At 38.7% G+C, this 25727-nt stretch overlaps 1 protein-coding gene across 1 annotated transcript; it reads left to right on the top strand.

Annotated features, from left to right (window-relative positions):
• Positions 1–353: 353 nt before the first annotated feature.
• On the top strand, positions 354–24001 carry YTHDF3 (YTH N6-methyladenosine RNA binding protein F3). Its single transcript, XM_074818373.1, has 5 exons — positions 354–703; positions 2675–2699; positions 8564–8649; positions 10013–11605; positions 23034–24001. The coding sequence occupies exons 1-5, from the start codon at positions 680–682 to the stop codon at positions 23055–23057; spliced, it is 1752 nt and encodes a 583-aa protein (XP_074674474.1). The 5' UTR covers positions 354–679; the 3' UTR covers positions 23058–24001.
• Positions 24002–25727: the final 1726 nt, after the last annotated feature.

Raw genomic sequence — 25727 nt, 5'->3', positions numbered from 1 at the left:
CCCCGCACAGCACTACGGGCTTCAGCCCGGTTACCGGCCGCGCACACCACCCCCTCCTCCTCCGAGGTGCTGCGCAGCACATGCGTGGCGGAGCGGCGGCAATTAACGTTATTTCTGCCCCCCCCCCGCATTCCTCGGCGGTCCCTCTCCGCGCATGCGCATTCCGTGGCTGACGGGGCCGGGGGGAGGCACCGACTCCTTCCGCCTGCGCCCCACCGCGCGCGCGCCGCAGGCCCCACCCCCGCGCCATCGGAGTCGCTGGCGGCGGCGACGGGCGCGCGCGCGCGCGGGGCAGTTCCCCCCACGTGACATGGAGGCGGGGACGGGAAGGGAAAGGTCAGTGGCGACGCCGGCGGAGGGGGAGCGGAAGGTCAGGGCGCCGCGGAGCGGAAGTGGGAGCCGGGGCCCGTCCGCCATTGTGGGGAAGCGGAGCCCAGAGCAGGGGGGGGAAGCGGCGCTGTGTCCGGCCGGCCGGCTCCTTCCAGCGGGAACCCGATCAGCGGCGGCAGCGAGCCCAGGCGGCGGCGGCGGCGACGACAATCAGGCGGTGGGGAGGAGGAGGAGGAGGAGGAGGCGGCGGCGAGCGGCGCGGCGGGCGGGCGGGCGAGCGGCCCCGGCGTGCGGAATCACTCGAGGCCCAGGCGGAGCGGAGCGAGGGGATCGCGGCTCCCCGTGAAGAATGTCAGCCACCAGCGTCGACCAGGTACCGGCCGTGGAGCGGGGGAGAGGCCGCCCGCTCCCTGCCCTTTCCTCTCCCCTGCCCTGTCGTTAGCCCCGGCGGGGGAGGGGGGGCGGCAGCCGGGCGGCCACCTGCACCTTCCCTCGCCGCCGGGGCGGCGCGGTTCGCGGCCTCCTTCCTCATTCTCTCCCCGCCGCCATGGGGAGCGGCGATTAATCGGAGCCGGCGGCGTCCGGGATGGCGGGCCCCTTTCCCAGCCTGGCAGCCCCTATTTATAACCGCTGATCCGCGCCAGGGCCGCTCCGCCTCCCCGCCCGCAGGGCCCGCTGCCGCTCAGCCCCGCGGCTCCCGGCCCGCCGCCCGCCCGGCCCGGCCCCCCCGCCCGGCCTGCCCGCTTTGTGTGTTCCCCACCCGCAGGCGAGCCCTCCCCGGCCGAGCCCCTCCGGGCTCCCGCTTCCTCTCCGCTCCCGGAGAGCCTTGGCGCCGGGCTCCCCGCGGCGCCTAGCTCTGCCTCCTCTCCCCTGCGCAGCCCTCATTCTCTCTGACTGCTCGTCACCGCATCCTTTCTCTTCGTGCCTTTCTCCTCACCCACCTCTTCTCCCGTCGGCTGTGGTTTCTGCTCCTTCACCGCGGCCTCCGCTTCTTCCAGCTGTTCTCCTCTGTTTCTCTCCGTGCTCTGTGCTGCGCTTTTTAGTTGGTTATTCACGGAGCTTAGAGTTTATTTTTTATCTTTACCAGGCCTCTGCTGGCCTTTCTTTCTGGCTGGGAGCTATTCTGTCTTGGTGTCTGCTTTCTCCGTGGGCCTCTGCCACTCCCCAAAAGTTTTGGCCCTGCAGTCTCCTGGCCCCTTTTATTTTCTCTCTGTGTCTTTAATGTTTCGTTTCTTTTGTCTCTGTGCAAACTCCAGTTTCCTTTTATGCACTTATTTTTCAGTAATCTCTTAGCTTTTCATTACTCTGTCTTCCACGAAGGCTTCTTCTTTCTAACTTTTTTAGTTGCATGTCCCTTGTTGGTCTCTGCATGCTTTTGTGTCTGGATTAGATTCATCCCAAAAGATGAGTTGAGGTTTTTAAGGTTACAGAGGTTTTTCTCCATAGTTTTAGATGGAGCAGCCTTACAGTAACTCTGAGAGAGATGCACATAAAAGTAAGATGGAGGTGGCTGCCTCCTAAACTTTTAAACCTCTGAATACTGAGTTTTTCAGGACTGAGAACTGCTAGAGAGCAGTGCAGCCTGGAGACCACTCATGCTTAGTTGTACATGTGTGTAAGATGAATTAGATTTTCATGGGCTAGCATTTGTTTTTCTAAGCTATTTTATTTTGCTATAGAGGAGTTAAGGATGCTGTAACTTGTACTGTTACAGTGATTCTTAGTGCATGACAGATTAACAGGGTTTTGTAATGACTAATCCTAAAAAAAAAAGTCCTCCTTAAGGTATTATTTCCTTGTGTGGAAGCTTCAAGCATACTGTATCATTTTCTCAATGTAATTGCCTAGATGAGGAATGCACAACTCTTAGTTCAGTTTACAATATCGCTGTATATTCCTTTGTATATTTAAAAGCAAGACATTGTAGGTTATCCTCTGATAAGTACTCACCAGTCAACTTAAAAGATAACATATAATAATGAAGTTCTGATACTGGCGGTAATCTTAAACTACTAACTTCCTTTGTTCTTTTACTCTATGCTTTGTTTATTGCTTACGTTTGGGGGGGGGGGGGCATTCACAATTCATTTGTTATTCCGGTTTTCAACACCATTTAAGCTTCATGTGCACTAAAAGACAAGAATATTTCAATGTTTTTTTCGTGAAATTATTTCAATTCGAAGATTATTGTTTTTTGGTAATATTTTATTTTAAATGCTATATTATTTCTGTAGTAGCATGTTTTTAATAATTGGCAAATAAATGGAATTACCCTGAAGGAAACGTTAGAGGATTCTAACTGAACTTGTTTTGCTTTTTTTTTTTTCCACTTTCCTATATACAGAGACCTAAAGGACAGGGAAATAAAGGTAAGTTGATTCCTTGTATTTCTGTATAAATCTCTTAATATTGCTGTTTATGGAGGTTAATGTGTTTTCAGACAATTGTGGGAAGAGAATGTAGCTATAGCTTGTCTTTTATTTCAGAGCAAGATGACAGGAAATTGTGTGCCAAAATGTTATTTCCCAGTGTTTTTACTACTGCACAGCAGTACATCAATTTAAAACGTTTTATTTTGCAAATGAAGATTAATGTCAGAAGTTGGATGATAACACAGCTATTTCTTTTTAGCTGACTTTGTGATATGCTACTACAATCTTTTTAACAGTACACCTTGGGCCTTTCTGTGCAGTGAATAGAATCAGTGTACTAGAATCATCAGGAAGGATCTTTTGAACAGCTTCCTTAGCTTGCAAGACAACAGCCACGTGACTATTTAGTTACTCATATCTGTGAGCAGAACACACCATCTTCCTTGTTCTCAGAAATTTTGTGGGCTTTTCTCCTCATTTTAGCGTCAGTATAGAATATTTTCTCAGTGTTTGTAGGCCTTTAGCTTTTCTACTTTTTCCATGTTTCTGTCAGCATCTTAGTTTTAAATACCGTACTCAGTGGGGTTTCTTCTCTCCCAGAGAAACAAGGAACTAACTACTTGAGTATTCTCTCAAATTCTTGGCAAGTCTGTCGTAAACAGCATCTCAGATTATATCTTGCAATTTATTTCTGGTCTGGAATTTATCTTCAATATAAAGACTAATATTCTATTTGGAAATTCTTTTTGCGTAACTGGTATGCTTGTGCCCGTTTAATTCTTAGGTGCTCAGCAAGCTGAGATATAGAATAACATGCACACAGCTGCCTTCGTCTGTTAATGTGCTTATTATTTCTTCATGCAGATGAGAAACTTTTTTTTTGAGCTCATGTACTCTTTGCCTCCCACTGTTCATTATCTGAACTAATCTAATTGGTCTCTGAGAATGGTCATTTAATGTTATCCGCAGTGTACTTATTTTATTACTCTGTCTACGTGCAGATTATCTGCTACTTATTACATATATCACTTAAGAGATGGAACATCATTCCTGAATCTTGTTGAATTTGGCCTGTTCATTTTAATTTCTCTGCATTCAGAGAAAAATGAATTTGTGTTTACTCCTCAGACCTTCTCAGTTTGGTCATTCTTAAATACTTGTTCTCTTATATTCTACTACTTATACCTTTTTTTTTTTTTTGCTAAACTGGAGCTTTTAACTCTTTCTTTTTGTGTTTGAAATAGTTTGTGTTTATACCTTCAGTGTTGCTCTTGAAGAAAAGCCAGATTCATTTTAGCAAGTAGTTCGTGTCTTCGTGTTGTTTGAATTAACATATCAGTTGTAGTGAGGTTATTGAGATGCATCTATTAGAGAATCATACAAGTAGTTTTTGAACTATTCTCCTTATGTATGAATTGGAGGGGAAGTATTAAGCATTTCTACTTGGGTGTTACGTTGCAGCTTGTTTAATAGTAAAAATGCATGAGTCAGCTTTAACTTATTTATGTTAGCGTATTTTTTGGTGCTGTAATTTGTAAATGCTGCAGAATGAATCAAAACACATCTCTTAGTTTGTGATGTAAGAGATTTTTGCGTTTCTGAACTTGGATTTTTATGGAGTCCATCCTTTTAAATAATGGGTACTTACTATGTATTGGTGAGAATGTGACCTAAATTAAAACTATACTGAAACAAAATAATAATCTCCATTCTGTTAAATTATTTAGTATAATGTCTATTTAATGAAACTAAGTTATGATTTAGCATTAGATTAAAGGGCTAGGAGATTGAAGGTGGTCGCACAGTGTAGCATGAGTAGTTGGCTTTGGGTTAGAGACCTTTTCAAGAGGATAAACTAAGTCAGTATCAGCAATTCTTACTGACCACATACTAGCAGAGAGTAATTTTTTTCAGGTGTCATGATAGGTCCTAGCTTAAAGGAGCTTCAGGGGAAGATGTGATACTGAATGTGCTGGTTTTGGCTGGGGTAGACTTAATTTTCTTCACAGTATGGGGCTATGTTTTGGATTTGTGCTGAGAACAGTGTTGATAGCACAGGGATGTTTTAGTTACTGCTGAGCAGTGCTTACACAGAGTCAAGGCCTTTTCCGCTTCTCATCCCACCAGCGAGGTGGCTGGGGGTGCACAAGAGGTTGGGAGGGGACACAGCTGGGACAGCTGACCCCAACTGACCAAAGGGATATCCCACGCCATATGACGTCAGGCTCAGCATATAAAGCTGGGGGAAGAAGAAGGAAGGGGGTGAGGTTTGGAGTGATGGCGTTTGTCTTCCCAAGTAGCTGTTATGTGTGATGGAGCCCTGCTTTCCTGGAGATGGCTGAGCACCTGTCTGCTGATGGGAAGTGGTGAATGAATTCCTTGTTTTGCTTTTCTTGCATTGGTGCCTTTTGCTTTACTTATTAAATTGTATTTATCTCAATCCATGAGTTTTCTCACCTTTACTCTTCCAATTTCTCCCCCATCCCACTGTGAGGGGAGTGAGCAAGTGGCTGTGTGGGGCTTAGTTACTGGCTGGGGTTAAACCACAACACTGAGTTAACAGGCTAATCTGAAGTTGGTTCTATGTGTAAGAGTAATAATGGTAAAGAAGATAGTAAAAAGGTTACTGTCCATGTCTGGTAGAGCACATGAGAGAATGTGAGTGAGCAGTATAAGGGGTGTATGCATGGAAGTAGAGTATTTTTCATATTGGAACAAAAACTACTAGACTTGCAAATGATACTGGAAGGTAGCTGATTTGTGTTGTCTAGTAAAATGTTTTTGATGCTTTATTCTAGTCGATTATAAATTGGTGTGCTGTGCTGTTTTCCTTGACCAGAATTCGTGGGATTGAAGTTCTAGTGTGTAGAACAGTACTATCCATCTGCTGTGTTGGATATTAATGTCGGTATTTCAGAGACTTGAACGAGTAAATTATCCTGTCTTGGATGTTTTCTTATTCTAATTGTCAACTACTATACAGTTGGCATAAAACATCAGTACTGACATCATTCAAATGATATCTTACAGTGAGGTGTGGGGGGGGAGAAATTGGCATTCCTGAAACTCCTTTTCCTCCCCACACCTTTCTTTTGTTTGTTGTGCCAGCATATCACATCTGTGATAGGAAAGTGCTGACTTGTGTTTGTGTATGTATATAATTCTTGGATTTGTAGTAGGCGTAAATGTAAGCATTAGGTTTAAAACAAAAATGAAATGTTTGTGTTTCTTTTAGTATTTATTCTCTGTGTTAATTAAGGTATAACGGTGGCTTCTAATGAAAATTTTATTCTTATGCCTTTGGCCATCATCTGTGCATTTTGCAAGTGGTTATGCAAAGGATAGTAGCAGTTAAAAGAATACTTTATTTTATGAGTTGGTTCTTCCCAATATCTAATTACATTGTATGTTTTCACAGTGTTTGCAGAAGTATACGGTATTTTCAGGGTAGGATTGATACAGATATTTTTAGTAACTGTAAATTAGTTTCAATTAGTATTCTTCACTGCCCTGTTCAGTTGGAACACTTAATGTGAGATTTTGGGAATGAGGCATGCATCTTAATCTGTTTGCTCTTGTTAAATGTGTGTGTGGGCTACATTCTTCATTATTAACACATTATGTAAAGTTAGAATGAAAAGCCAAAGAAACACACTTCTAGTGATGCTATTTCACTGGAAAATGTGTATATTTACTAGGGAAGATGTTGGTATACAACTATTTTGTGTCACTGACTTAAGATCTCGATACAGAATAAATAAGAAAGAAAATACATTTACAAGAATATTCTGTGTTAGTCGTAATGGCAGACCAAAAATAATTCTGTCTTAAGTGACCTTTAGATACCTCTGAAACAATAAACACAGCAGATGCATGTTTTATGAAGATTAGCTGTCAGTATGAGGAGATTAATTTTGATAGGATTCTAGTCTTGACATGCAGCTGTTTATTTCTTTATTTGTGGCTGCATGCTTTCAAGAAACTTGTATGCCTCCATCTATGTTTTTCATTATAACAGAACTGTATTTGAGAATTGTGCTCTGAATACTATTTGCTTAAGCCAAGGCAATGGACATGGCATGCACAAAAGATTTTCAGGCTCATCCCATGTGTGACTGGGCCAAATATAAAGAGGAATATAATGTTCTAAGTCATTAATATGTTACCATTGTGTGTAAATTCAGGATGATTAATGACCTGAAATTGTTTATTTATGAGGGGAAAAAACCAACCGACACCTAATGTTAATTTAAATTTGGTATTTAATGTAGAAATATTGTTCTGTCAAGTTTTAAAATCCATTGTGCTCACCATTGCTGGTCATATTTGGCTGTAGCTAGTATACAAACGCACTGTGCTGGTTTGTAATAACTGAAGTGTCAACAGTTCTGAGTTTTAAAACTCCAGGAAGATACGAGACACGAGTTGCTTTCTTTCTTACCAAATACTTGCTTTGAAAAAAATCTTCTGTTGTTCTCTGTTAAATTATGAATTTTCATCTCTCTTTACCGCTGTCTGAAATTCTTATGTTTTCTGGAATTTTGGTTATTCCTTGTGATTGTATCTATTCCTTTGTCATTTTTTCAACTAGTTTCATTCCCTGAATGCAGTTTGTTTTAGAGGTGTTAGTCAAATGTGAAAAAAATTGAAGTGACTTGGTCCAGGCAGCACTTGGTTTGCAATGTGAACTTTGGGTGGCAAAAAAACCCCCCAATGAAACAGAAGAAACCCATTGTTAGACACTACCTCCAACAAAGTTGAAGATTTAGTTACATGGTTTGTATATACTTTTCAGAAGCTTTTGCTAAAAGAGGCATACCACGAAGTGAGCTCCGAACTCAGTATCTCCAGCTGTCAGAAAATTTGTTTTGTTACTGTTTCTTAGTGCACCTCGCTGATCACTGTAAAACTTGGTTGTGGGGTGGTTTTTTTCACTGAACCTATCTGATAAATAACAAAAAAAAATGTATTCGGAAAAGTAATTTATTTTTGAGAAGAGGTCTTCATCTTCAAATTGTAAAATTACAAATTGGTGGTTTAAGTCCCTGTTCTGCTTTGTACCATGGGAAACAATGAAACTTAGTAGAAATTTGTGCAATTTGACTTTGTTTGAATAGTAGCCTGGGGGAGGGTGGAGAGACACTTCAAGTAATTTGGGCAGCTGGAAAATCCCAGGTAGGTATAATGCCTTAGATGAAAGTAAAGGTAATAAGAGGCCGAGAAGAGCAGGTAGGAAGAGATTCCAGCATATAGTGGCATATGTATTGGGAAAGGATTGTAATCACCCTTGGGGACTTTAGCTCTTGTTTCTGTTTTGCTTTGTACCCTCTGAGCTTCAGAGACAGCACTAATGCAGTACAGTATAATGTTTATGTAGGAAATACAGAATTAAACAGCTGAATAGTGGTGCCCTTCATGGTTGTCTTGGTGGGTAACTGACTTTCCTCCTGGCAGGGTAAAGCTGTATGTTGCAACTTTCCCTGAACCGACTGAATAGGTCTGATCTGGTTGCTCTGCACATTTGCACTTGGTCTGGTACTTCTGGAAACGCTGGATTTACTGCATGTGCAAATAAGGTGTGCCTGTAATCTTTCCTCTGTCTGTGGACCTCAGGAAAGAATAGTCAGGAGTAGTACGCTCTGGTTGCTATCTTTCCAGGCATCTCCTGAGATCTGATTGGGATTATCAGTAGAATGAGCTATTTTCTTTAAATTTAACAAAGCGGTCCTCAACAATACGTTCAGTCTCAACAAAGCACAAGCAGAAGTACTTCAGTGTACAGGCAATTAAGAAGTGTTATCTAGATTAAAAGTGCAACATAGATCTTACAGAGAGTATACCTAATACAGATTTATTTTTAGTTTCAGTACAAAACGGTTCGATTCATCAAAAGGATGCAGTAAATGATGATGATTTTGAGCCATATCTAAGTAGTCAGACAAATCAGGTAAGTGAACATTGTTTACTATCTTGAGGTTAATTTTGAAGTTCAACTGACTTCCAGATTTAATTAATTTTTGGATGATACTTCTTAGCGTTACTTACTTGCCTGAAATATATTTCAATTGCCATTGAAATATAGTTTTGTATCGTATCTTGTCTTATGATATCTTGAACAGCTAAAGTCTTTTTTAATAATTCTGGAAAAGATTCTGTTAAAAAGCATACCCTGATATCTCTTGCTCTTGTGCTCTGACTTCAGAAAGATACAGTTACAAGAAGCTTGAGGAAAAAATTGCAAAACCCAAAACACAAACTCCAAAACAGAACCCCACACCTTAAATTTACCATTAAATCATCATCTGTTGGATGCAGTTCAAAACAACAGTTTCATTGGCTCTGTGAAAATATTAACTGCTTGGACATGATTTCCTTTGAAGTTGGTAGAAGTAGCTCAGAGTTCGTAGCATAATAGATTGAAGCTTAGTATTACTACAGCTTGGTATAACTCTTGTACAAGGAAGTTAATGACTTATTTTCAGAGCTGTGAATTGTCTCTATAGTCAAAAGTTAATATTCATTAAGCTAAGTTTCTACGTTGTAGTGGTCTTGAGAGAGGGAGAAAGTGCAAATTATTAGAAGGCTTTGAGAATTTTGCTTGCCTTCCTATTTTTTTCAAATAATACAGCATTAAGGAGGCATTGGTTAGAGGGTGATAATATGCAAGTTTTTTTCCCCTAAACAACATCAGTCATATGGGGGTAGTCCTTCAAATGTGTTGGAGACATTATCTTCTCAAGAAGTAAATTTCCTGGTTTCCCAGGAGTCTTGGGAGTAGAATTTGAGTTTAGCTAGTGAACTTTGTTCTGTTAGACCACAGATTGTACTTAGTGCCCATTCAATAGTGTGGAAATGTTACAGTTTGATTGTTTTTCCTCGCGGAAAGAATCATCCTTGCATCCTTTTTGCTATAATATTCTGGCAGGTGTCTCCAATTAGAAGTGAGAAATTTGACAAAAAAAGTAAGAATACCAAAACTTTAAATCACAGTTGCAGCTATTTTTCTGTATTTATGAAACTACAGTTGTTATGACTTGTTTTTTAAATTAGCGTATTATTTTCTCGATACTGTCGACATGGAGGAATTTTAAGCCTAGCTCAGTAACTGAGGAACAAATGGCCATATCTAACAGATATCTTGTTCATCTGTTACACTGGGAGGAACTGTGGAAGTTACAAATGCGTTCATATCATCCTTAAAAATGTTTTGGACTGTATTACAGGTTGTCCTTCCCGCCCCCCCCCCCCCCCCCCCCCCCCCCCCGAGCCTAATTATCTGTATTGCTGATTTTTGTTTTATTTTCTTGCAGAATAACAGCTATCCACCAATGTCAGACCCATATATGCCTAGTTATTATGCTCCATCCATTGGATTTCCATATTCTTTAGGCGAAGCAGCGTGGTCAACTGCAGGCGACCCTCCAATGCCATACTTGACAACTTATGGACAGATGAGTAACGGTGAACACCATTACATACCTGATGGTGTGTTTAGTCAACCTGGGGCATTAGGAAATACCCCTCCATTTCTCGGGCAGCACGGATTTAATTTTTTTCCTGGGAATGCAGACTTCTCTACATGGGGGACAAGTGGATCTCAGGGACAATCAACGCAAAGCTCTGCTTACAGCAGCAGCTATGGCTATCCACCTAGTTCTCTTGGGAGAGCCATAGCAGATGGACAGGCTGGATTTGGCAGTGATACTCTGAGCAAGGTGCCTGGGATTAGCAGCATTGAGCAAGGCATGACTGGACTGAAAATTGGTGGAGATATGACGGCTGCTGTAACAAAAACTGTAGGTTCAGCTCTGAGCAGTACAGGTATGACAAGCATTGCAGCAAACAGCGTGCCCCCAGTTAGCAGTTCAGCACCTAAACCAACCTCATGGGCTGCCATTGCAAGGAAGCCTGCTAAACCTCAGCCGAAACTCAAGCCTAAGGGTAATGTGGGCATTGGGGGACCTGCTGTACCACCACCACCTATAAAACACAACATGAATATTGGAACTTGGGATGACAAAGGGTCAGTGGTAAAAGCACCCCCAGCCCAACCAGTACTGCCTCCTCAGACTATAATCCAGCAGCCTCAGCCATTAATTCAACCACCGCCACTGGTGCAAAGCCAACTGCCTCAACAGCAGCCTCAGCCACAGCAACCACAACAGCAACAAGGACCTCAGCAGCAGGCCCAGCCTCACCAGTTGCAGCAACAACAGCTGCAAAACCGCTGGGTAGCTCCTCGTAATAGGGGTGTGGGCTTCAGCCAGAACAATGGAGCTGGTAGTGAGAACTTTGGTTTAGGTGTTGTATCTGTTAGCTCCTCACCTTCTGGTGTGGAAGTGCACCCAGTGCTGGAGAAACTAAAGGCCATAAACAACTACAATCCCAAAGACTTCGATTGGAATCTGAAGAATGGACGTGTGTTTATAATCAAAAGTTATTCAGAGGACGATATTCATCGCTCCATTAAGTACTCTATCTGGTGTAGTACTGAACATGGTAATAAGCGCTTGGATGCTGCTTACCGTTCCCTGAATGGAAAAGGCCCACTCTATTTACTCTTCAGTGTGAATGGCAGTGGACACTTTTGTGGAGTGGCTGAGATGAAGTCTGTTGTGGACTACAATGCATATGCTGGTGTCTGGTCTCAGGATAAGTGGAAGGGGAAGTTTGATGTCAAATGGATCTTTGTCAAAGACGTTCCCAATAACCAACTGCGGCATATTCGTTTGGAAAACAATGACAACAAACCAGTTACCAACTCGAGGGACACTCAAGAGGTACCCCTAGAAAAAGCCAAGCAAGTGCTTAAAATAATTGCTACTTTCAAGCATACCACCTCAATCTTTGATGACTTTGCACATTATGAGAAGCGTCAAGAGGAGGAGGAAGCCATGCGTAGGGTAAGAAATCATTGTCATTATTGTAGCTCTCCTATTTTTTCTGTTTTTCAAAGCCTTGCCTTTCATACAACTGGAATTTCTGTGTGCAATTATTGAATCAGAAGGTGGTACTTTTTACCCAAGGTGTCTGTACGTGATATAACTGGCTTTTAATGAAAAGATTTAAGTTCTTGTAACTTGTTAACACAGGCATGTGTTTAACCACAATACTTACACAGGCCTGCGTAAGTGGACTTCTGACATATTTTTACCCTTCAAAGTAAACAAAAACTGAATTGAATGTATTATCCATAACTGAAGTCTTCTAGTTTAGATTTTTACGGTTTCTGGATGTCACAAAAAGGACCTGAAATTACAGGAGAAGCTTTATTTAATAGAACATTTCAATTCAAGTTCTTCTTTAATGAAATGTTCACAACATGATTACTGTGAAAAGCAGGTTTTCCCCTTGATTCAATTTGTCTTTTGTACAATTGTGAAACACAGAAGTGATATAGTGATGACTTGTACAGAAATAATTTTTTGGACATTTCTGATAGCACATTTCCTGAAAAAAAAGTAATGTGTAGTTCATTTCTGTGAAGAAAAGTATACCTGTGATAAATTGGTAGAGAAACCTTTAGTTTTGGAGGTATTTCAGAAAACCAGACAAAGGAAAAGGCATTTAGTTTAATCTCTTATAGTACTTGTCTGCTTTGTCTTCTGTGTACTCTCCTTACTAAGAACACTTATGTTCACCATTGGCCACAATATTTACTTTTGCTGTATTTATTTTCTTTCCAGGCTTGCTAGTAACTGCAAATGTATGATTTGTTTCATGGCTAGAAACATTCCAGGAACTCTTGTACCAGTTAGATGATGTGCAAGTGTTCAGAAATGGGAGTTTCCATCAGTGCAGGTGGTGGTAGTGCTCTCTACTCAGTAGGTGGTGTGTGAAGATGAATAAAAAACCCCAAAAGTCTAGGGTTTATGCTAATTAGGGGCCTTGTGGGATGTGAAGTCCCGAATTTGTTCACTTCTTTTGAAGCTGCCACAATTCTGACTGCTTAAGAATTTCGCCTGCTCACAGCCTCCTTACTTCTCTTAGGTTTCTAGCACTGCAGTGGTTCCACCTCTTTTGTACATTCCTAATCCTTCAACACACATTGTATCTCCTGTAGACCAGTGCATACCCAAAATCAATTTTGTAGTTTTATTGCACAGCTGTGCAATATGTTGTCACATTGGAAGTTTTTCACTGTTTGGAGGCAAGAGGAATATCCCAGTTGGCTGTGTAATGGCTTTTTAATTTTTTTTCAAAAAAGAAAACTGAATATGCCCTAAATCAGTATTGTTACTTCCATGCTGTCTTGATGATGGGAGGACAGGTCACGCGGTCTTAACTAATATTCAATGTAAGAGGAAACCTTCGACTTTTTCAGGCTTTAGTACAACGTCATTGCGATTTTGGTAATGTTTCAGAAGGACTAAGATTATCATGTTTCTCTGTAATATTCATGGTTTAGTATTTTCTTAATTTTTGATGTTTTAAGACACTCCAGAAATAACTGTTTTGCTTCAAAATTGTCTACTTTTGTGAAAAGTGTTATCACAGGAGTCATAATTCAGACATGCCGTAGCATCTCAGGAAGATAATGCATTTTATTTGGGGTTTTGTTCCCTTGATAATAGATGAAAGCCATGAAATGTAATGAAGAGGGGGAACATAGGTTATTGGTAACGTTTCTATGTATGCTAAACTTAAAATTCAAAGTACTAAATTCAGTATTTAGTAGGTCTCTAACTAGATGTCTGATTATATATATTTGTGTAATAAAGTAACATTGCTGTTTCCTTTAATATCTTCAGGGAAAACAGTATCTGTATGACTCAAGTACTAAACTCTGCATTTCTCTGTTAAGTTACCTTTCACAATATTATTGAGAGAAGACACGCTTGTCAACCTACTTGCATAGTAGTTGTTGATTCTTCTGCAGCATTGCACAAATTGGTTTTGTGACAAATTATAAAAAATTACTTTAGAGCTGCAGATGTAGTTGTGAGGTTTTCTCTTTGTAGATCATTTTGAGATAGGCCTTAAGCAAATGATTATGTACTTAAAATATAGGAAGTCCAAATTAAATTAATGACAGCTACTGAGAGATCATCCTTATCATTCTTTTATGATTGTTGATTTTAAACCTCTAGATTTCTTCTTTTATCACACAGTATACAAACAACCTGTCTTTAAATTGTAAACACAGAATTGTTAACTCTTTTATGATTCAAGAGTAGTTTGGAAATGCAGCAATTAGTATTGTAAGCTCTGGTTTATGGTTAATTGAGTAATCCTTTATTACCTAGTGCCAGCTAGGTCTTTATGAAGCTGTATTTAAATTCATGTGCTTTCTACTGCCAGTGGAACTGTGTAAATTAAGTTCTTGCCCATTTTCTGTGGCAGCTGTGGCAATCACTTTGTTTCCAGTGTTTTGGTCATAAAAAATGTGCTTACTGCTGTTAATAAAATATTAAATACATCAAGCAGCAGTAGTCATTTACATGTTCCTTAAAGTTCAGTTAATGTTTTGTTGTTGCATAGGTGGTAACAGACCTTCATACAGCCAGTGATCTAAACATAGTAAACAGCATATGATTTATGGATTTAATTTACTTTATAACTGTTCATCATTCCAACTAGCTTATTTTAAAATAATTGGTTGTAAAAGTTTAATCTTAACAACTCAGGGGGATCAATAATTAATTTCCAATATGACCTGTATGTTTTATTAAAATATGGCAGTATACTTATAAAAGTGCAATGAATAGTCTGTGATTAACATGATACTTCAATATCTTTGCCATTTGATAAAGGTTACTTGCAAATGACTATGAATAGTCTATTTAAGCATAAATACTAGAACTCCAGTGTCTACTACTGTTTGATGTGACTCTGGTCTGGGTAAGGTATCTGCAGCTGGAGTTGGAAACAAATTTGTGCAGTAATCATTCACGCTTTTCTTACGGCTCAGGTTCCAGTGTTCTATTCTAAATGTACAAGTGCTGTGATATTTCACCAAAGGAGCAGAGAAATCAGTGATGTTTTTCATGAGTTCTGTCAGTAGTATATTGAAATAATCTGAAATTGCATTAGTCCTTAGTTTCAACTACTGCTTTGTGGTGTAAATGTGCAGATTATTTAAAAACGTGTTTGATTGTCTTTCAACAGAAAGCAGTAGCCATAAGATGTAAAAAAATGGAACAGAAGTCTTAAAATATGTCATTTAAGAGCATGTAATAACGTTAGGAAAACAAAGTACTCAAGAAAATCTGTATTAGTAGTTATGCGCCTGATCAGTATATACGTGGATCACAATGAAATGTGGCTCTGATTAAAAATGCTGTTGTTGGAAGATTACAACTTATCCACTCTCAGGTCGTGGCTTGCTAATCTACAATTACCTGTTGTCCTAGGACTTGTCTGGTGCTTTTTAGTGCAGAATTCTGCTTTTGTAGCCTATAATGGAAAAAAAAAAATCATGGTTCTACATAACTGTAGAATGCTTTGGATGGTTTTCTTAGTGACGTAGTTCAGAAAAATAATTAATTTTTATCTGTGAGAGAAGATACAGGGACTCAGTATATATTTCTTTTTATCTAATTTGCATTTGGAATTTTTACCTTTCAGGAAGCCTTTAAATGGCAGGTAAATTAAGCATTTAAAATGTTGGCTTTCTCCTGTTGTACTGCATGTCTTGTAGTAGGAATGATGATACAGCTAAAACTTTATGACTCTCGAAATTTAATTTCTCTTCCCTCATTCCGATACTAACATAACTTCTGTTTCTCTAATAATTGTGTCATAATTAGGCTGCAGTGTTAAGCAGCATAGCTCCTTTCCACTCCAGGACATTGCTGACTTTATGCTTGATTTAATATTTCTTAAAAATATCTTAGAGACAGAGGGTAATGAGAAAACATCCATTAAGAGGGAGCTGTAGACACTTGTTCCTTCCCTTACCCCCCAACCATCAACTAATAGGTTATAGTGTCAAAGTCAGATATAGAAACATCCACAGTCCTTGTACAAGTCAAGGAAAACAGGTAGTTGACCAACATTTTTAATGTAGTTAAATGATAGTTGTACCAGACAACTTTAAGTTTGAGTATTTACATCTTAAGGAGGTTCAAAACAGTATATGAAATGGGCTACGTAGTATCTTTTGAGAAACTTGTGTCTTTCTTATATGCTTTTGATGATGTTTTAATGGCCATTATTTTGCAATTTCCTTGAACTTGATGTTTATCTACAGTTCATCTTCATAAATGAAAGTGATATTGCACATCTGACATCTGTTTTAAGAAAAAACAATATGGTCAGAAAGTAGAAACAGAAAATATGGTTTTGCTCCCTTGATAATCATGAGATGAATATGTACCCTGGTCTTGGGAGAAGAGAATTATTTGGAGCTAGAATAATTTTAGACATACTGATCCAGAATTTTCATCCCATGATGGTGTGCTTATTTACTACGTCTTCATTTGCTTTTGCATCTTCAGTCTTTTGGAAACACTTAAAAATAACTTGCAAGTTCTCTTGTTACAGACACATGGATTTCAAATGTGCCTGGTTTCTGTGCATTTGGTGCAGTCAATTGTTTCTCTTCAGAGGTAGGGTTTAGAATTTATTACAGGATGGGGATAGTATGGAGAGATCTGGATGTTAAAATACAGTATCTTACAGAGTGACTAGGTAAGAGTGAGTAGTGGTGTGTCCTGCCTTTCTCTAGTAAGGGAGGAGATGGTGCAATAGGAAAAATACAGTATTGGACTGTTGAAGGAAAGAGGTGTAATGTTATTAAACTAACAGGTGATCTTAGTTCATCTCAACACTTGCATGGATCTTGTTGCATTTTTCTTTTGGCTTTGAAATTTCTACCTGCAAAATCAAGCCTATGGAGACCTTTCTACAGAGTGAATTAAATTCTCTGACTCTGGGACTTGAAAGACCCTATTTCTCCTGTAAAATAGGGACCCCTGTTGGAAAAGCCAGGAATATCAACCAAATGGTTTATTTACCTTTATGCTCCAGAGACCAGTCATAGTCAAAGAATCTAATTCTTTAATGTTCTTAAATGTGAATGTAGCTGCCTAAGACAAGACTTTGAACTTGAGCTGAGCTGGATATGTGACAGCTCTACCTTTTCTAAATGCTGTGTCTTTTAAGTTGTGGTTTTTAAAGCAAAGGAGTAATTCTAAATCTCTTCTTTCAGAGCAAAAGCAGAATCTTAAGTATGCGTGAATACCTGTTAAAATTCATGTGGCAGCCTTCTGCTCGCTTCTACATCTCCTCAGATTACACAAGTCTATTAAGAACAAATTGAGTAGAACACTGGTGCTTTTCCTGCAGTTTGCAGGGAAGAAATATACCTGCATATTGCAAGGAAGTCGCAACCTCTGTGACTCTCCACACAGTACTTCAGCCTTGCTTCATTGTTTCATACCACAGATGGGCTAGGTAGCAGACACTCGAGTGAAAATTGCTGGCAGTGCTTTGCTGGAAAAAGATGGCACTTTCAAACCATATAGATCTTGCATATCTACTAAAGCTGTTTCTGTAGATTCAGTTGATCTAGGATTGTTTAAGTTTTGAATCAAAATTGATTTGCTTTAACCTTCAGATTCATCTACTTGAAATGATATAGTACAAGAATTCATATCAGATAAGCTGTTTGATCCCAGTGCTTTATAAGCACCTTTTCAGAGGTCTGGTAGAGTACTTAATATTGACAGGCAATTAAAATTATTGTTTTGCTTCTGTACCTAGGGATTATAGTCAGTTGTGAAAAAGTAAATGTAAACTTGCATGTTCATTGCACTTTCATATAGAATGTCATGAGAAACCAAGATAAAATAAGTTCATGTTTCTCATGGCAGACTGGAATTTGAGTTACACATGCAAATAGCATGAGTGGTGAGGCTTAAAGAAAAATTGTCTGTAAAATTATTCCCCAGTGTATTTTGTAGGCCCTGCCTTGGATGTCATTTCCCTTCCAAGACTACTATAGATTCCTTACAGATCAATTAAATAAGATCTTGTTGTTGCCCATGGGCATCTGAGAAAAATTGAGGTGTCGGAGTCATCTTTCTGCTCCTGTTGCTGGGACAGTGAACATCACTGAATGCAATTTCCATAGATGTAGTTAAAAGCTATCTGTTGTCAGTCTTCCAAAGCTGATGTTGTACTGTGAGCATTGTTACCAAACAATAATGAGGATCTAGAAGCTTGATTTTTTTTTTTTTTTTTTTTTTTTTTTTACTTTTTAATGAACTTGGTGAAATAGCTGTCTTGTAGCTAATTAAAATCTGATACTTCAGTGTGTAACAATGTACAGCACTGAAAGGAAGCACTTACTACTTGTAGTTGGCCAATCTATTACTGAAAGTACCCACCTGGGAAAAAAGACTGGAAGGGCTTTTCTGCCTTACGGAGTTCAAGCTTGGTTTCTGCAGAGCCTTTCCTTGTGTGTTATCATATGGTATCTTTAAAGTTTCTTTTCCCACCTCTGCCTTCTGAATGTTTGTACCCTATTATTTTGTGTGCTGTGGAATTTCAGATGTGAATTAAGTTCTTATTGCCTTTATTGTTACCATAATAAAATAATATCGTCTGTTCCAATAACAATGCATGTGTCTCCTCAAATTTAAATTTATTTACCTTCTTACTGTAATTCACTCAAATTTTTACTATTGCTGTGTTTCAGAGACTGAAATAAGTAAAATGCCATCAAAACTAATAGGAAGAATAAATAAATTAGAAGTCCAGGTCTAGTAGCTTTTCAGACTTTCTTAATATTTATATGCTTGAAAGTCTTATTTACTGTGTGGATTTCAAACGATATGCAGCAGCAGTGTCTCAGATGAGTATTAATTTATAAGGCTTACCAGGAGAAGGAGCTGCTCTAGAGTTATAAAACCTTGTTTGACTTCCTATGCTGACTTTGATTTTTAATTTGTACCTTGTGGTTTTCATGTTGGGATAAGGAATAGAAGAAAATGAGTGTTTAGGGAGGTTATGGTACCTCCACAGGAAAAATTTCTAGGCTGATGTAAGACTTCTAGAGATCCTTCCCTCCCATCTTGCCAGAATTCCCAGAAGTGTTTCTCAGAAAATATATTTAAATATTTTTATCTGGTTTTGCAGTAATCTCTTGTCTTCAGGAGATTCACCGTCTCTAGTTTGGAAATCAAGAGTGAGAAGTTAAAACGAACCTTTATTTTACACCATTTTAGAGTTTCAGTCATGTAGTTCATGTTAACAGCCAATGAGATCTATGTCATAAATGGAGTAAATTATTTTTAGCATTTTTCCCTTTTCTCAGTAATCTGTTTTTCATCATGGTTCTCAAGCTCTAAGGTCAGTGTTTATGCTGTCATAGCTGTAATGGTACACTGGGGTGCAATAACCCGCAGATTATGGCTGATGCTATTAGTAAATGAGATCTCATGAACTCTGTGGCTTCTTCTCACCACCTCTACAGCTGTCTGTTCTGCCTCTGCCAGGTGTTTCTGCCCACACAGCAGAGTTGGCAGAGGAGATGTGCGCCTGCGCCTCACTTCACAGAATGCAGTCTGACATGTTAGCTTACATTGCAGATAAGCAGGGCTTTTAAGTTGAAGATTAAATTGCAGTTTGCAGTGAAGCGACTAAAATGTGCTATGCTATACCTTCCCTACTGAAGCTGCTGTGAAAATACAACCTCTTGGGAGAGGGGCAAAGCAGATAGCTCAGGCATGAACTTTTTAAACATTGCAGTAAGATGCCAAAGTTTAGCAAAACTCTAGGTGTTTTTTTTGCAAGTATACTTGATTGTGATGGGGGGGGGGAGCGGAATTTGCCTGTGCAAGTTTGCAATCCTAGATAGCTTTCAAAATGGACACCTTGAAATGCTTGCACTTGCAACTGCAAAGCAAAAGTCTTTCTTTCAGGTCTACTTTCCCTCACCTTGAGCTTCAGTTTTTGGGATCTTGGAAAAAAAATTACAGCAGAGGACTGTGGTAGGTGGTTGTTGTTGTTAGGCTAGCATTTACATTTTTGCTACTTAAAATGAGGCTTTTTCATTTACCTCCTTTTTGACAAAAAATTTCAGAAGTCAGTGTTGTGTGCACATCAGTAGTTTCTTCAAATCTGACCAGGAAACATTTTTGTTGCTTTGCATTTTGAAATTTTGTTAGCATAGAGATTTCATTAAATCTGAGGATAAATTACATTGCAGTTACTTTCCAGCACAGGATCATTTGATTAATACTCTGAATTCAGAGAACTGAAATTTGGAAGTCAGCCTCGCAGTTCAGACCAAGTTAATTCCATAGTTTTGTCTGCACTAGATCAATGCATGTTTCCGAGGCCCAAGCATTTTTAGGCTCTCCTTCACTTGGTTTTCTCAGGTTGTGTAGAAAGTTATTTGCATGTGTGAAATCTCCTCACCCTCACTGCATGGTCTGCAGCTGGCAGGTACCTTTAACAAGCCCATACATTCCCACATTGTTCTAATTCGAATGGTACTTAATTTCCACATCCTGGTCATAAATGCCCCCTGAAGCGGGGTAGCCTCACCCTGGTGAGTTCTGAAGTGAATTTGGCCTTTGGTGACAGGGAAGTTAAATTGACTGGAGAAGCTTTTTATCCGAGAGCATTGCAAGAGATGTGGCAAAGGTTTTGCTCATCTGAATGTAAGAAATGAAAAAGATGTTCAATGAAAGCAAAAAATGTAGTGTAATTGTAATCCAGTCAGTTATGCTGGAAGCTTCATCTGCTCTCATGCTGGGGATAAAGTTTTCTGCTAGTTTGTCTATAATCACTGTTTATACAAAAACAACCAAACAAAAGTCACCCAGAAAAACAGAAGAGGAATACTTTTTGAGAAGGGAAAAGGCAGTGCTAGCAAGTGTGATCTGACTTAGCCTGGGGGGGATTTAGTTTGCTTTTGAGAGTAATACGTCTTGAATAAATCAGGTTTTCTCTGTTTTGCTGTACAGTGCCAAGTGTCACTGATACCAACATCTGCAGAACATACCGTTCACTCGCACTGAAAAATGTCAAGTTTGTATGTCTGCTTTAAGTACATAAATATAAATGTAGTAATATGTAACTTTGAGACTACAGCAAAGGTGTGCTTGGTGGTGTTTTGAGGCCTTTGTCCTCTGTAGAATTCAAAACGGACTTAAAATTTTTAGCATTTCCTTTGTTCATCCACTGGAAGCAGATAGTCATGATATCATTCCTGTTCTACTTTGAATTTTTATGCACTTAAATGCATTTTGAGTTGGGGAGCCACACAAAGCACAACATTGGTCAGTTCACTGTGCAACACTTTGCAATGCAGAGAGAGGGTTTTTATACAGTTTTACTCAGTGGTTACATATGTAATACTTCCAAATGGGCAGGAACCGATGATTTTTATTTGTATTTAGGTAGTATTTAAAATGTTAAAATACTGGTATTTCATTATTTAACATCACAATTTCATAGGCTCCTCCTTAATACTGCAGTAGTGTTTTTCAGCACTTTGTGCAGTTCTTTAAGTTGAAGTCTGCTAGTAGTAGAGGAATAATTTGAGATGTGCATGAGCAGGCTATTTTTACATGCCTTACATGCATAGTGAGGCATGAGGCCAGTGGTCATCTGTTTTCAGCTTAGATGTGCACTGTTAGCGTATCAGTTTGTATTAATGGTTGATAATATCAATCTCACTCTTAAAAATACTGTCTTACTATGAAAATATTAGTTATGTCTCTTTGAACTAGGAAAAAATTATTTCTAGCAGAATAGTGGAAGTATTGCTCTTGCTTTAATTATACTGAAGTTCTGCCCTAGATAATGTCCAGTCTTAGCTATATAACTGCTGGGACCGTGAGCTGCTTGTTGTGACCAAGAACTCTGTGCAAGCTTTACTTTTTTGGTGTTCATCTTGAAGCAACTCAGAGCTCTGTCTTAGAGAGGACTAGGTCATCAGATGTACTCTAATAACCTCTTTCATTATAGTGTCTTTTTGGCAGAATTTATTTGGGTTCATATGCCAATTTCCACTTCTCGTAAATAGTTTCTAGCATAATAAAGTTTCAGCGTGGTATCTGATAGAGTGCTTTTGAAATCATTGTTCAGATGCCTCCTGGTTTATTTTGGTTTTCCCTGCTATGTTTATGTTCCATTTATAACATGCTGTGTAATGCAATAATAATAAAAATACTGGAAATGAGTTTCTTGTTCTCTTTTTTTAAATGGGGGAGGGAATCTACCTCTCTTCCATTAAGGTATTTTAAAACATTTATATAATGTACTCAGTTGGGTGTATTAAGAAAGGAAATGGTATTGGAAGATAAAGTCTTAGTTTCTTAGAGTCAAACTACAGTGTCTTTTTACAGTCTAGAAGATAACATAATGAAGGCAATGAAATATAGTTTACTGATCTGTTTTTATTTTTTTCCTAGAGGTAGTCATGATGCTGAAGTGTATGTTTAACAAAGTAGAGAAAATGGAGGATGATGATAAAACACTGAAAGCATTATTTACTGTTAGACTTGTAATACAGTGGAAGAATTTGTTAGTCCCTGATAGAGATACAGTGCAATTAATATTTTAGCCCTCACCCATACGAAGTTGTTTGTCATTGTTTGTATTACAGAGATGACATGACACGCTTTGTCCTTTACACCAAATGCAACATCTCCCAATGAGGGCTTTGTAGTGAATATGTGCTTGACTGCAACTCAGACTTGCATTCAAGTGGGGTTTTATCCCAGCCATTCCTACTTCACTGGTTTTGCATTTTGTTATTAAAAGTAATTTCTAAATAAAGTATTGATCGCTTTTTTCCTTTAATTACTTTTCTTGCCATTTGAGCAGTGTGTTCATATGGAGGAGGTGGTAGTGGGCCAACTTGTTCCTTTAGGTTTTGATCTTAAGCACATGGGAACACTTCATTATAGTGGACTTTGAAAGAGATACCTGGGAGTATGGTCTTTAGATTTTCAGGGATATAATGGATAGAGAGCAGAATATTTAAATATTCATGCAGAGCATTTTTTGACAAGTTAAGCAAAAGATTTAGGGTACCTCTTGCCCTGTTCATAGTTCCCTTGGTCTCATTACTCAGTCCACTTGGTGTGATATCAGAAGTGATTTAAAAGTAATAAAACCTTTTCTTTTTGGTAGCTGTTTTTTGGGATGTATTTGCCTTCTAGTTTGACATATACTTCTGTGTTTCTTTTTAAGAAGTTGACTTGAACTAGATATTTCATGTTTCTGAAAAAAAGCCAAGTTTTTTCCTTGAAAGCTTGTTGCCTAATTTAGAGAAATTGCAAGCAATGCAACTGCTCTAATGAGAGGAAAGCAGATAATGTTAAACTGTGTGTATTAACATGATTTTCCTTTTTGTTTTTGTTTTTTCAGGAGAGAAATAGAAACAAACAATAACTATATGGAGATGTCCTGCTAGAATTACAACACTAATGATGTAGACTCTGGAAATGCCTAATATGTCTAAGAAGACGTTATTAAAGCTTTTTTCTGCTTAAGGTGACATCTTTGAACACTTTAACACAAAATTGACTCTTCTTGTAATGGTTCTCATCAGTGCATCTGCCCTTATACTCTCTCACCAAACACACTTGAGAACTGTACCTTCGTCAAGCACTTTCTGTCCTGAAGCTTTTACCAGTATCTGCTGTCTTTTGTATTTATGCATCCTAGCTAAGGCACAGGAGACCGAACGAATGCAAGGATTCATTAACTCTTTGAATTTGTTAAATACTAACATTTAACCATTAGAAGTGGTTCAATGATGTGAGATTCACATTGCTTCAACTTAATTTTTTCTTTGTTGTAGTTTTTTTAATTGTCAGTTTTTAGCTATTCAACAGATTAAAAGCAAATCATGCCATATTTAGTCCTGGAGTAAAACTCAAGTCTAAATGTTCATGTGAAAATTATTGTAGTAATCTTTTAATATGGCAAAGCAACTTTAAGCTGCAGTTTAGCCAAATGAAAAGTAACATAAAATTATATTAGAATGACATTTCCCTTGTTTCAAACTGTTTGGTGTAAGAGAATATTAATATGCAGCTTGGTGGACACCACCAGTTAATGCACATTTATTTTTTTTCTGTAACATGTATACTGAAAAAAGTGCATTTGTCTGAGGAACTGTTTGTTTGCTACCACTCGATGAATCTCAGTTTTGAGTAAATGTACCTCAGTCTAAATCAGACTTTTTATGACCTTTATAACTACATTTAAAATAATCTTTAATTCCTATTTCTGGGTGTTTGCAAGCCTGACAGATTGCTATCATGAAAGTGAAAATTTACTCCTCTAGGTGATTCACTAGCTAAATAAACATAATTCTTGTTTAGCAAGCATATACTCTGTTTCTCAGATTTTTTTGTTTCATTGTCCCAACATCCAGGTGTTTTTTCCACTATTCAAAAATATTTTGAAAAAAATACTTTGATCCATGAAGATGACATATTCATAACTATGTTAATGTGATTTTTGTTAAAACCATGCAACAAGAATTTTAGAATGCATATTAAACTGGGTAATTCTATACTAGTTTTTAACTTCTAAAAATTATATCTTTTGTTTCAGTTTATATAGCAACACATTCTATCTGATGGAAGAGAATATTAAAAAAAATGTTAAGCGGGTGTGTTGACTGTACAAAATACTGAACAGCCTGTACCAAACTCCAGGGATAGCTTTCTCTTTTTAGAACAGCAGTGTAGAAGTCAGATATGTTATAGCTTAAAATAGCAATACCACATATTATTTGAATGTGTTTCATGTCTTAGTGTCCAACACAGATGTTTATATTGTGTTTCGAGTCCTTCATTTACGGATTCTGGCAATCAAAGTTCTGGAGCTTAAGTGGCAAAGGTTTGTTTTGAATACAGACTATTTTGCTATATTTTACTTTCTCTTCTTAAGCCCCTTGCAGTCTTCTAACCTTGCAAACACAAAGTTCCGTACACACTTCTTTCTTATTATTTAAAATAATGTTTGAGACTGTGGAGTAGCAGATAGGAATATTAATTTTTACTGCCAGTTTTCTGGAAGCTCAGAAGGGAAGCCACTCCCATATTTTGGAGAAAAGAAACAATCTCACTTAAATGCAGATGTGTAACAAATAGCAAGTGGGGTAACGGAGGGATAAGCAAAGTGCATATTGTAAGAGAAGACTAGGAGATAAAGGTTTTGAGCCCAAACCCTGTGAAATTTGGCTTGAGCCCAAAAATTGCTGCTTCCGTGCATATCTGTTTCTTGCTAACAGGTTTTATAGCTATTTGTTTCCCTCTATTGGCTGATTTATGGATTACTGCCTGTTATTCCAACTGTCATTGATCAGTTGGAGTGGCAAAGGTCAATGTTGTGCATCCAAAGAGTGTAGTCCTTCTGATGATCCTTCAGACGATCAGCATGTTTCTGCTTCTTTGCTACAAAAATACCTTATGAAAATGCACAGAAGTTTCCAGTTAAAAGAAAGCTACTGTTGGAGTCAGGCATTCAGGAATTGATTGCATGTGCAACCTTACTTTGCTTCCACTGCAGTATTCATATTTTCACAGGTTTTGTTAGTATTTCCTGCTTTACCCTTTGCCTCTTTTATTCTAATAGCATGAGCATTGCTCTTGGATTGAATCAGGTTTAGTATAAAATGGGTTCATTGCTCTGTTGCAGACTTTGAAAGCTTGGAAAATGAGACAGGATTGTGAGAGAAGGAGGTGATTGCATTTAGAGAGCTGTGACAGTTCTTACACTGTTCCAGGATTGTTAGCAAATCTACAAATAGCAGAGTTTCATTGCTGGTGGTGTTAGTCATGTTGCGACCGATTTGCTGACTGCTGAGAGTTTAGTATGTGCAGCTGAAATTAAAAGGAATTTTATGTGCATATAAAGTACTGTAAAAATAGTATATAACATTGTAAAATCAGCTATGGAGTGCTGTACTAGTTAATGGACATGTGAAACTTCTAGCCTTCAGCTTCCTTATGCACGAGTTCTTTTCCTCCAGAAAGAAAAGGAATGGTGCTTAATATCTCAAATAAATGTAGAAATACATTTTTTTGGTCTGATTTTTCAATACAG

Source organism: Strix aluco, chromosome 1 (genome assembly GCF_031877795.1).
Source record: "Strix aluco isolate bStrAlu1 chromosome 1, bStrAlu1.hap1, whole genome shotgun sequence".
In the NCBI taxonomy this organism is placed as follows: Eukaryota; Metazoa; Chordata; class Aves; order Strigiformes; family Strigidae; genus Strix; species Strix aluco.
Note: the sequence above shows the minus strand (reverse complement) of the source record. Positions and strands in the feature narration are given on the sequence as shown.

Bases quoted from the DNA above. Each gene is read 5' to 3' on its own strand.
- YTHDF3 (XM_074818373.1), top strand. From the start codon at position 680: ATGTCAGCCACCAGCGTCGACCAG. The intron at 2,700-8,563 runs GTAAGTTGATTC...ATTTATTTTTAG, and splicing joins TAAAGGACAGGGAAATAAAG to TTTCAGTACAAAACGGTTCG. The intron at 8,650-10,012 runs GTAAGTGAACAT...ATTTTCTTGCAG, and splicing joins TAAGTAGTCAGACAAATCAG to AATAACAGCTATCCACCAAT.